General features: G+C 37.6%; 2 protein-coding genes across 3 annotated transcripts in view; one reads left to right on the top strand and one right to left on the bottom strand.

Moving 5' to 3' along the window:
- Window positions 1-12,240, top strand: part of capn5a (calpain 5a) — a 40,300-nt gene that overhangs the window by 16,340 nt on the left and 11,720 nt on the right. For both annotated transcript variants that reach the window (XM_079873959.1, XM_079873960.1), the window contains exons 4-7: window positions 7,763-7,971; window positions 8,142-8,334; window positions 8,784-8,977; window positions 10,422-10,499. In XM_079873959.1, the coding sequence (XP_079730085.1) occupies window positions 7,763-7,971; window positions 8,142-8,334; window positions 8,784-8,977; window positions 10,422-10,499 (674 nt within the window). The remainder of the gene's footprint in view (window positions 1-7,762; window positions 7,972-8,141; window positions 8,335-8,783; window positions 8,978-10,421; window positions 10,500-12,240) is intronic.
- On the bottom strand, window positions 5,186-6,722 carry ompa (olfactory marker protein a). The gene has a single exon (XM_079873967.1). It carries the CDS (start codon window positions 6,641-6,643, stop codon window positions 6,020-6,022), a length of 624 nt encoding a protein of 207 aa, XP_079730093.1. The 5' UTR covers window positions 6,644-6,722; the 3' UTR covers window positions 5,186-6,019.

Below are 12,240 nucleotides of genomic sequence, written 5' to 3'. Positions count from 1 at the left end.
TATGGCTACCGAGCCCACAGCCCTCTCCTTGGACAGCACGTCATATACGCATTTATTCTATCTTACTTATTTGTGTGAACTCGTGACATCTCATATAGCCTACGCATTTATTCTATCTGACTTATTTGTAAATGTGAACTCGTGAAATCTCAATTCTCCAGCTGCAGTCGTCTTTGTTGTAAACTAATTCAAATCAAGCGCTCTTTGGTGACGTGGGTGATTACGTAACCGCAGACCATCTGTCCATCATCGTATAAAGCCCGCCCTGGCAATTTGATTGGCTCGGCCTTCTAGGAGCCGAGCATAATTACTCCTCAATGGATCGAGTCCAGACCGAACTTCCCGACCAAAAAATGTTGTGGGCGGGGTTCGGGCTGGCACCCAGGCTAATAAAGGACCTTTTGTGGAATGGAAAATATCCATGGATGTGAAAGGTTCTTCATGGAATTGTAGATGCAAGAAAACAAGCTTTATTTTTAAGAGTGTATGGTATTTTGTCTGGATTGATGGTTACTGTGATATGTTTTTAAGGATTTGAACAACTGCTCTGTAATCGTCGATATCGGCGGTTCATCTCAACGCCCACCCCCTTATCATTAGTTTGGTTAATGAATAGGTTAAATGTCCATGCAAGTTAATATTCCCTCTTGTAAGAATGAGTTCACTGATAAGCAGGATATACTAGTCAGAAGATGTGGGAAATATCATATGAATTATATCGAGCCTATGCCAGTGCTCGAAGTGGGCCAATTCTCTGACTGCCCACAAACCCCCTGCCCCCCCCAAACACAATTTCAAACAAGGGGGAGTACCTTGGGAGTACGGGCACTGTTTTTCCCACTTCAATCACTGGTTTATGCTGTGGGAAATCATTCTCCTTCAGTCTAGACTGGCACATTTACAACCTATTCCATTGCGTACTAGCTGGTAGTGAAACGTCATCATTGCTCGACCCCTTAGGGTTAATTATCATTGCCTGGAAAATATTACATATTTCACACTTGTTGACTTGTATTTTATCTGTCCTTGGTGTGTCGTCACCGATATATACTGTTTATATTTGCTAGAATCATTAAATTGTAAGGTTTCATTACAAAATGTTTTTGTTTTGTTTTTTCAAAAGAAAATCTAAATTTTCATAACCAAAATGACTGCATAAATTCATAAACACACTTCTGTTGAAAAATGATGGCCTATGCACAACATTATGCCATATAATGCAAAACATAACTGATTGATATTTTAGTATTATTTATATATTCTATATTTGCATCCGCATCCACAGTGAGCTCTCGGATGAGTTTCCTGTTCGATCTGGAGTTCGACAATGTTGTGTGGTTTCACCATTACTGTTATCGACTCGATCATGAGGAAAGCTTTCCAGGGCAGGACGGGTGTCCAGTTTGGAGATGTTGACGTTATAACCAATCTAATGTTCGCTGATGATAGTGCCGTATTCGCAAATGTTGATGAAGATGCCACTGATATTCTTACGATATCGCCAGTACAGCCAAACCGTATGGATCAACCATCAATATTGACAATACTGAAGTCATGACAACAGATGGTTCACAAGTCGCTGTCTACCTTAATGGCATCCAAATCGAACTAGTTAGTGAATTGCTGTGGTTCGGTCACGTATGCCGAATGAATGAACGACGTCTGCCGATGACTATGATGGCAGCGGCCTGCGGCCTGGAAGGTTCAATAAATGGCGCCCAAGAAAACCTGGACAAAACAGATCAAGGCTGACCTTAAAAACAAACGAGTCTGCCTCCCTGATGCCAAATATAAAGCCCTTATCCGCCAAGACTGGAAAACCATTGTACAAAATTTCCGTGAGTCAGCGGCACCTACAGCAGCATATTGGCTCCGGGATAAATCCTGTCCAAGTGTTTGCTAAGGGCTGAAGAGAGAAGAGAAATATTCTATTATTGTATTTATTAATATTTTGATTATAATTAGCATTTATTTAAGATTTTTCAGTTTCATTTTAATTATTATTTTAAGTTTTAGTTGATTTTTAGTTTTTTTAAATTTCTGTTTCAGCTTAAATTTATTTTTGTAATCCGTTTTAGTAATTTTAGTTCATGCTTAATTTCAGTTAGTTGCCAAGGCAACATTTCTAATTATTGTTTTTCTAAGTTTTTAATCTAATATTTATATTTTATTGCAGCCTTTTAACATTAACATTAACAACACCGTTGTAGTTTTTAACACATTTTTACTGATGCTTCCAAAAGTTTCACAAGCCATTTTTGCAATATTAACAGAACAATCAGACATGGCGTGAATGCAATGTTAGAATGGCACAGTTTTTTGAACGTTTGTCTGTCTAACAAGTAGGGCTGCACAATATATCGAAATTATCGAAATATCGCATATGTATATATCGCAATAGCTTGCAATAACGGGTCATGAACAAAAGACAAAGAGAAAATCACTCACAGCTCTTGGATGAATAACTTTTGTAGCTTTAATAAGAATCAGTATATATTTAATTCATACAGTGAAAACTAAGCAGTTTTTTTTTTTATTTTTATTTTTTTTTATTTGATTATTAAGTTTCTGTTGTTAAATAAACCTAATGTTGGCCTACCTGAAACCCTGAACCCCGTGGTTTACACTGATGTTAAAATAACACTTCCTATGCTACAGTAAAACTGCTGTTCACTTTCAGAATTTGTAGGGATGTTTTCTTGTCACAAAAGGAATGTGAATCCCGTATGTAGGTTATATAATTTTAAAGATAATTTAAGTTTATTTTACACACTTTAAGCATTATCGTATCGCATATTGAATATCGCATTATTATTATCGCATATCACATTTTTTTTCAGTATTGTGCAGCCCTACTAACAAGTAATAAATGTCATTTTTGTTTGCATTTTATGAAACTTGTGTATCATGAAAAAACCCTCAAACTCTGCTCAAGGTTTTCTTGTTACTGTTTTATTTACAGTGTTCCGATGGCTCCTCTATAATGTAAGGTCATCATTTCTCACATAATGTGATCTTTCCTCATTACACGGTGTCTGCAGGTACTCTGTAATCCTTATAAATTGAGCCATGGGATGTGCTTACTGAGAAAATGAAGCATTATTAGGACGAGTCTTGCTTAGACTGAATGAGATCGCATTGATGGCTTGTGACTAATTGGAGACTTGGGGTTATCACCTTGGCTTGCTCTATTTTCATTTGTGTCCACACACGATGCACAGTCGTGGACAAACATCAGATCCCACGAGATGACTTGTTTGTTTCCATGCGTTTCAGTTTTCCAGATCCAAATGCTTGGAAAAAGTTTTTTTTAAAGTACTTCCGTTTACTCGAGAGCTTACAGTCGTACGTCATCCGTCCATGTCGCTCCACGTAATTCTCATTAAAGAGCCTCATGGGACGTCCTGCCTGTCGCTGTCACACCGCAGCGCTTGCAGTAATGCACCTTACACGGATACAGTACGCTGAGCACTAGAATCCCTCCTTGTTGTGCGTTCTGTCTCTGCTCGACAAGTTGTTTCCTCCTGAGGTCTAATTACTGTCCGCTAACTGTTCCTGCGGTTCCCCTGAAGAGCCCCATCAGACACACACTCATAGATCTCATCTGGCCACACACTCATACCTAGTGAACTGCTTACCTAGGCATATAAAGGTGCTAAAGTTAGGTACGCGGTGACCTTATGTTGCAATTTAAGATCTCCTTTTGACCATATTCTAAGGCAGCATCACATCTCTGCTTTAACAATCCCAGAACCCATTGCTAATTAAATAAAATAATTGTTGACTTTTTACTTGATACTTTTTCAGTATCACTGTTATTTTAGTATTATTTACTATTATTATAGTTTTCTTAAAATTTTATATATTTTTTTGTTTATTTTCTTTTAATTTTGGCCATTTTTAATGCACTTTTGTTTTTTTGTTTTTTTAAATATTGCTACTTTATTTTTATTTCCACTGTAGTTTTATTTATTTCCAGTTAGTATTGTTATGGTTCAACTTATGCTTATTCTGGTTAGTTGCCAAGGCAGCGTTTCTAATGTTTCATGTTTTCAGATTTATTTAATTAACAAAAATGTTTATAATAGTTTTAGTTAACAATAATAAACCTGTTTAGTACTGCATGAAATATCAATAAAACTGTCCTATTAAAATGGTTTGTTTTTGCTGTCTATTTTTATTCTTCTTAGAGTGTTGCATAGTTATCTTGCCAGCAGCCATATCACCCTGTAGCCCAAGACTGGTTGCCCACTGAAGCTAAGCAGGGTTGAGCCTGGTTAGTACCTGGATGGGAGACTCCTGGTTGCTGCTTGAAGAGTGTTAGAGAGGCCAGCAGGGGGCGCGCACCCTGTGGTCTGTGTGGGTTCTAACGCCCCAGTATAGTGACGGGGACACTAAACTGTCAAAAAGCACGTCCTTCGGATGAGACGTTAAACCGAGGTCCCGACTCTCTGTGGTCGCAATATGGTTGGATGTTCTTCGAGTGAGTGCAGAGAAAAGCACTATATAAATGAAATGAATTATTATTATTATTGTTATTATAATTATTATTAAAATGCTAACTTGGGTATAGTTCACCTATAAAAATTTAAATTCTGTCATTTACTCACCCTCAAGTTGTTCCAAACCTGTATTACTTTCTTCTGCTAAACTCAAAAGAAGATATTTTGAAGAATGTTGGTAACCAAACAGTTGATGAGCCTCATTGACTTCCATAGTATGGGAAAAAATACTATTGAAGTCAGTGGGGCCCATCAACAGTTTGGTCATTTTTGGGTGAAAATCCCTTTAACGCTCTATTGGAATCAATTGGGATTTGAGGTCACACTTTATTTTAAGGTGAAATAGTTGTACTTTTAACTACATGTACTTATAGAGTCACGGTTAAGGTTAGGGTTTGGTTTAGGGTTAGTTTCTTGTAATTATGTATAATTCACGGTTATTACCATAGTAAGTACATGTAGTAATGTGTAACTATTTCAGCTTAAAATAAAGTGAGTGTGAGTCACGTTAGGTAGGCTTTTTTTGTGGCTTCCTTTTAAGGTTTTTGCCAAAGTCACATGTACTCTTCACAGTGCGGGAAACCCTCAAATGCACTGAAATGGTGTATATCAAAAATACTGTTTTTTTTCTTTTTTTTTAACCATTATTTGGAACAGAGCTATAGATGTTCACACCTGGGGGAAAAGTTTTGAAAGATAGTGAGAAAGTTACGTTGACACATTAACATTATTTCTTTGACAGGCACATTTAAATGATTACCATTTATTGACTGCTTAGTTGCCTTGTTTCATAGCACACAGAGAACATTTTGGAGGTTGTATGTGTGAGAACCGTTATTTTGCTGGATTCTTTCAATGAACCAGTTAAATTTTCAATTGAACTGAACTAGTTTGATTCTTATACAACTCACTCTCCTTTCATTCGTCAAACAAAATGTCAACGGAAACACTTGATGATGTAAAGGACTGAAGAATTGGCTTGTTGAACCGGTTCATTGAAACAAACTGTTAAAAAGAACCCGTTCATGGAAATGAGTCAGACTTCCTAGAACTAATGTGTGGCATTTGCCTGAAGGCTGGGCATATTGATTGCATATTGATCCAGTTTTGTGGTGGTTAGTGATGGACACTGGCCGAGTCTGTCTCAGTTGACCTTCCAGTCAGATGCCTTCACCATATCAACAAAACATTCACATACAGAAACAGAATGATTGACAACACAATTTATTTGACTGTAGATTCGCTCTATAAGCATCATACTGGCATTGGTTTACATGTGCACCAGACAAAATCATCCAGCAATAGCTTTCTGCATACAAACAATCTTACTACATTTTTCTGGACGGCAGGTTAATGAAACCATCATGAAGTTCAGGAAACTACAGAGGACAAGAGCTAAAGAAATTGAATGTTTTTTTTTTAACACAAAGGGCTTTCGTTGATTGGTAAAAGAAAAAGGTTTTGACTGACCATTACATAGAGCATCTAACCTGTCTGCGGTTTTAGGATTCGATCTGTCACTTGTTTTTGTTGAAGGTCAAAGAGCAAGAGATTTTCTCTTTCGTCGCTCCCTCCTTATAGGCGAATAGGAAATACATCACTTTCCGCACCTTCGCCAGCTCAGCTATCCTCTCTCCGAACTCCTGGATGTCCGCCTCCAGGCATTTGATGGGCAGATCGTCAGGATCTCCGGCGTTCCTCCAGAACTGGCCGATGGGCTCCAGCAGCTGCCTGGTCATCAGGTTGGTCAGGTCGGGCGTCCAGAGCTGGCAGATGCCGGTGACTGTGAAACGGCCCGTTCCTTGCAGGGTCACGTTCCAGTGGGAGAAGGTAAGCTCCTGCTCGCTGAAGTCCAGCCGGTAGACGGACTCGTACGGCAGGAGAAGCCTCTCGCCGTCCTGCCTCTTCTGACCCCTCTGCTGCAGCGACTGCACCCTCAAACGCATCACCTCCGTCAGCTGCAGGTCCTCGGTGAAGGTCAGCTCCATATCCGAACCCATGACCCGATAATCTTCAAGTTGAGGAAGGAACCGTCTGCTCGTGGCTTGTGTCTGTGTGCGACTGAATAAACTCTCTCCTCTTTCAACCTTCACTTTCCATCCCCACCCGCTTCTGTGGCCCCCACGGGCAAAAAGCCTCATTTAGTTGGGGACTTTATTGATTCTGCCTCACATGCTCTGAGCCTCTGGATGAGTTTTGGGAGCAGGAGGAGGAGCAAACCAACCGGAGACTCGCTGTTAGAGTTTGACGTATTGCAGCACTAGGCAACAGATGCTTGCTGCTGTTCAAAAAACTTTAAGGATTTTTTTTTGCAGGAGTTTTTGTTTGTGTGTGTGTGTGTGTGTGTGTGTGTGTGTGTGTGTGTGTGTGTGTGTGTGTGTGTGTGTGTGTGTGTGTGTGTGTGTGTGTGTGTGTGTGTGTGTGTGTGTGTGTGTGTGTGTGTGTGTGTGTGTGTGTGTGTGTGTGTGTTAAATATACATTGGATTAACAGCATTTATTTATTTACAATTAACCCAGCATTGTCATTAACAATGCATCTGAACATTTTACTTTATTATTATTTTTTATTCCATTGTCATACAGCAAAAATCCAAATATATAAGTTTTGTATTCCAATATTTTTTTTTAATCAGCACAAATGCAGTTGTTGTACTATGATTTAGAAATTGTTCACATACTGTATAATATGTTTATTGTTGTTGTTGTTGAGTTTAGTATTACGGTATTCTGAATTGCAGGGAGAAAAATATGCTTAAAATGTATTGAAATTCAAAAATTCAAGTTTTGTTAAAAAATTTGTGTTGTTATTGATACCTAAAAGTAAAACTATTACATTTTGTTTTCTGTAGTTGAAAGACTAAAATAAAATAAATATTAGATGAAAAACTTTTTAAAAAATGAAAAGTACTAAAATTACTAAAAACAACTAAACTGAAAAATAAATTCCAAATATGAATGAATGCTAAAATAATAATAATTATGTCATAATAGTAAAATAACAGTGCTTAAAAATAGGGTTAAGTTTTTGCAAAACAATTATTCAAGCAAAACAGTAAAATAAAATCTTATTTTATTTCTTTGATTTTGGAGTGAAATTTGACCTGGGCATGTTCTTTCATTTGATTCACCCATAAGCTCCTGTAATTCCATGCATTTTAATGTTTTTTTATTCACCATATTTTTCTGATCTACATCAGGTCTGTCAGTGTAAGGTTAAGTTGACTCCAGTTATAAAATAAACTGTATTTTGCTGTTTATAGGTTATTCCTGATTGGAAGGACCAGGAATGGGAGAAGGAGAAACCAGAGAGCTATGCTGGGATTTTTCATTTTCGGTTCTGGCGTTTTGGGGAATGGGTGGACGTCGTTATTGATGACCGACTGCCAACCGCAAACGGGAAGCTCATCTACTGCCACTCCAACGACAGTAATGAGTTCTGGAGTGCTCTGGTGGAGAAAGCCTATGCCAAGTAAGTACCACGACCAGTATAAACAGAAAAAAAAATGCCTTATTGAATAAAGCTAGCAGACATTTGGAGGGATATATCAGATATAGGTTGATGATGATGATAATAATAAGAAATGTTTTAATGACGTCCTTCACTAAACTGGTTTGTTTATCTAATCCCTCATTTATCAGGTTATGTGGATGTTATGAGGCTTTGGATGGTGGCAACACAGGTGATGCTCTGGTGGATTTCACTGGCGGTGTATCCGAGCCCATGGATCTGCTGGAAGGGAAGTTTAACCAGGAGGAAGAGGCCCGCCATCAGCTGTTCGAGCGGGTTCTGAAGGTCCACAACAGAGGAGGCCTGATCAGCTGCTCCATTAAAGTGAGTTTGATGTCAAGTCGCATGCATTTGTGTTTCATGCAATAAGAAATGTCATAAGCGTCTTTTATTGCAAAAGTCATATTGGAATATGCATGTTTCATGACTATACTTTTCAATGCAATGTGTATTTTATTGTTTATTCTGTTGTAATGTCCTGCTTCATAGACATCCATTATACGCGTGTTACTGTAAACACAATTTCTATTTTTTTTTTTTTTTTTTCTTCAAAATGGGTAATCAACAGCATGCTGTACACAGAGTTTAACTTTCATTTAAAGCTTTTTTTAATTAGTATGCAATGGCCAATTAAAGTTCGGCTCATTGACTCAAACTGAAACTCCTCATAAAACAAATGCATTTGTGTTTAATGCAATAAGAAATATGATGAATTCAAGTTTCATGCCATCCAGTCTCATGTTTTCACACTGTTTGGATTCTCTTTTCTGTAGGCGACCACTCAGGCGGACATGGAGGCCCGTTTAGACTGCGGCCTGGTCAAAGGTCATGCGTATGCTGTAACTGACGTGCGTAAGGTACGTCTGGGCACCGGCCTGCTGGCCTTCTTCAAATCAGAGAAGCTCTCCATGATCCGTATGAGGAACCCGTGGGGTCAGAGAGAGTGGAATGGAGCTTGGAGCGACAGGTTTGTGAACATCTGCAAGCTGTTAGTGTGTGGTTTATCGCTAAAGCAGACGGTACACATTTAAGCATGTCCGCATGATGTTCCAGCATAAATTTGCACAACTACAGGAGACTAAATTCATTACAGTGTTTTCTGCATTTGAACTGTCAGCGTTGTTTGTGCAATAGGAAAGGGAACTTGGCCTTATTTTTAGCTGGAATTTTCCCTGGCCTTCCTTGATGTAAATAGTTTGATTTGCGACTAGAGACACTTCAAATGATCATCTAAACAAATTTCCCATTTGGTAGAACATTTCCTATTAGGAAGAGAAATTAGGAAGAGAAATGATTTAAATCAAAACATGCTTCATAAATGAAAAAGGATTAAAGTATAAACGTTATTGTGTACCATGCATAATGCACATGCAACCATGTAAAAAAAAAGATGCAATGGAAAAAACAGGAAATATGCTGACACAGAGACGCTTTGTTTCAAACCAACGATTGTGAATTTTTTAAATGCTCTGTGTTTTTGTGCTCATGCTGCCTCCTACTGGAGGACAAACTGAACATCAGGTGTCGTATTCAGTATTGAAAAGGTGCACTAAATCATTTTTTGTTCATGCAAATACAGCAATTGTCTTTGAGTTTATTCTGATTGTGTTCACTTTGCAAGATTTTGGGAGTGAAAATCAGATTTAAATGTGAGAGAGAATGCCCTAAATCAGGGGTCTTCAACCAAAAACCACTTGTTGGACAGAAAGACCGTGCTGGGACCTTATAACATACATTTAATTCTATATTAATGTATTTACATACTTTTTATTACATACTTAACATAATTTTTACTTTTTGTCATGCTTACATTGCCAGTCCATTAAAATAATTATATTTTAATGTAGTACAAAGTCATATTGTTTATTAATTTTTATGTGGGAGGGACATTCAATCATACATTTTGATGACATACATTTGAAGGAAACCTCATTTTTACATTTGTAATACAGTATTTTACAAAGCCCCGCACATGATATGCACACAATTTTGTAGCCACGAATTAAGAATTTGTTTCCATGACTTATTAATTTGTTCCCTCGTTTCAGGAAATCGTGGCCACGTTGTACTAATTTGTTTCCTCGTTTCTAAAACAAGGGAACAAATTAATTAAACAAGGTAATGAATTATTAATTTGTGGCCATGATATTTTTTTTCCCCTGTATGTCATGTTTGGGGATTTTTCTTTAATGCATATTAAAAAAAAATTTCACCAAATTAATCTGGGATCAAAATCAAAGCAAAAATGCAAAAGCAAACATTTTCAGTTACCAGAGCCATTTGTGAAATGCGTTGTTAGCAGGCATATTTGTCAATTTTATTATTATTATTCTTTATTACAGTGGAAATTGAATTACCACACTATGGTTTTTTTTTTCTGAATCCATTTCTGTTTGTCTCTGAATCTGTAGCTCAGAGGAGTGGAAGAGAGTCAGTAAGGGTGAGCGAGAGCGGTTGGGTGTGACCGTGGAGGATGATGGCGAGTTCTGGTGAGATTAATATCTTTACAGGTTTTGCTGTGTTTCAGGACTTTGTGCATTAAAATTGTGAAGGACAATTAGAAAATCTGTTAAACAAAGGAATATTATGATCAAATCCAACTTAAGCTCCATCTGTGACATGGTGTCGATTACCACAGAAAATCATTTTGCGTCTTTCAGCTTGTCAGTAGAGCGTTAAAAAAGGGTTTAAAAGCAGAAATGTGACGCTTGTATTTGGTTAAAGCGCTTATACTAATTCTTTGGTGCAAAAATAAATGTTATCCTCCTGTTCTGGCATCTTTGCACGCATCATATGAAAGTTACTGGGTTTACCTGGTTTACATGGTTACCTGGTTTACAAGTTACAGGAGCACTGAAATTTTTTACAACGTTACATGTTGCATTGCATGTAACTTTTCACACAAAGTTAGTTTTATTGCATTATTCATATTTGAACGTGCATAACGTCTGGCGACTATACTTTTCAAAATGGTGTGTGTATTTTATTGTTTATTGTGTTGAAATATCCCATTTAATTTATTAAAACACACATTTTTCTGTAATTAATCGCGATTAAGCACACATAACATTAAAGTTTTCAAATTGTTTTTATATTGTAATAATTTCACATTTAATCTCCAAATAATGTAGAAACAACATAAAAACAGTTTAATGGCATCTTTTTATGAACAAAGGTCAGTATCACCGATACCAATACTGCTACTGATTAGGGGTGTAAATCGGACAGTTCATCACGATACGATACGATATCGATTCTCTCAGCCAGCGATACGATATTTGCCGATACCTCAAAAAATTCTACGATACGATTACGATTCGATTCGATTCAGGGCTATATCGATCGATTAATCGATATTTAGATATTATGTGCCAAGTGTCAGAGATGGGGGACTCGAGTCACATGACTTGACTCGAGTCAGACTCCAGTCGCAGATTTAAGGACTTGAGACTTGCTTGACCTAAATAAAGAAAATTACTCGACTTGACTTTGACTTGAGATCCAATGACTCGAGACTTGACTTGACTCGAACTGTATGACTCGAGAATGACTTGATATACATTTTTATATAAATCATCGCAACATCAATTGATGAACAAAATGAAAGCAACGGAACCATTGACGCCAGTCATCAGATTCTGCGCGATTGCGTGACGCTGCACAAGCCCAGAAAAAAACTACATCGCAGTGAGCGCGCGCTAAATACAAAAACATCTACCAGCATCGTTTCTTTTTGGATATAAACAGGGCTGCCAACTTTTGAGTTTAGCTTGGAGTGAGATTTTTTTGGGGGGGGGGGGGGGGGGATGCAATAAAAAACAAATATTGCATCACAATAAGTGTAATTGTGATTGTCAAAACATTTGGTAACTAAATAGAATTTTATGAAGTTTAGTGACAACATGTTACAATCAGTGTTCGAATTGAGGGGGGACTGGGGGGGTCCGGGACCCCCCATAAGCATCAAGGGACCCCCCATAAGGCCCAAAAAAATTACCTCGGGGGGTCCCCTGGTTTTTCATTAAAACTAAAATAATAGAAACATAATTTATTATATAGCCTATATATTTTTTTAATCAAAGTATTGCGCTGCCGCTACCATTAGAAAGTAATTCAAATTAGATTTGCGTCTGAAAAGACGCTCAAGTGCGCCACACGCTGTTTTCTGAAGGAATTTACTGACTGTTGAATTTATAAACAGATACATTTTATTTATCGTGCCATTTATAC

This window comes from Squalius cephalus (assembly GCF_949319135.1).
Source record: "Squalius cephalus genome assembly, chromosome: 6".
NCBI lineage: Eukaryota > Metazoa > Chordata > Actinopteri > Cypriniformes > Leuciscidae > Squalius > Squalius cephalus.
Note: the sequence above shows the minus strand (reverse complement) of the source record. Positions and strands in the feature narration are given on the sequence as shown.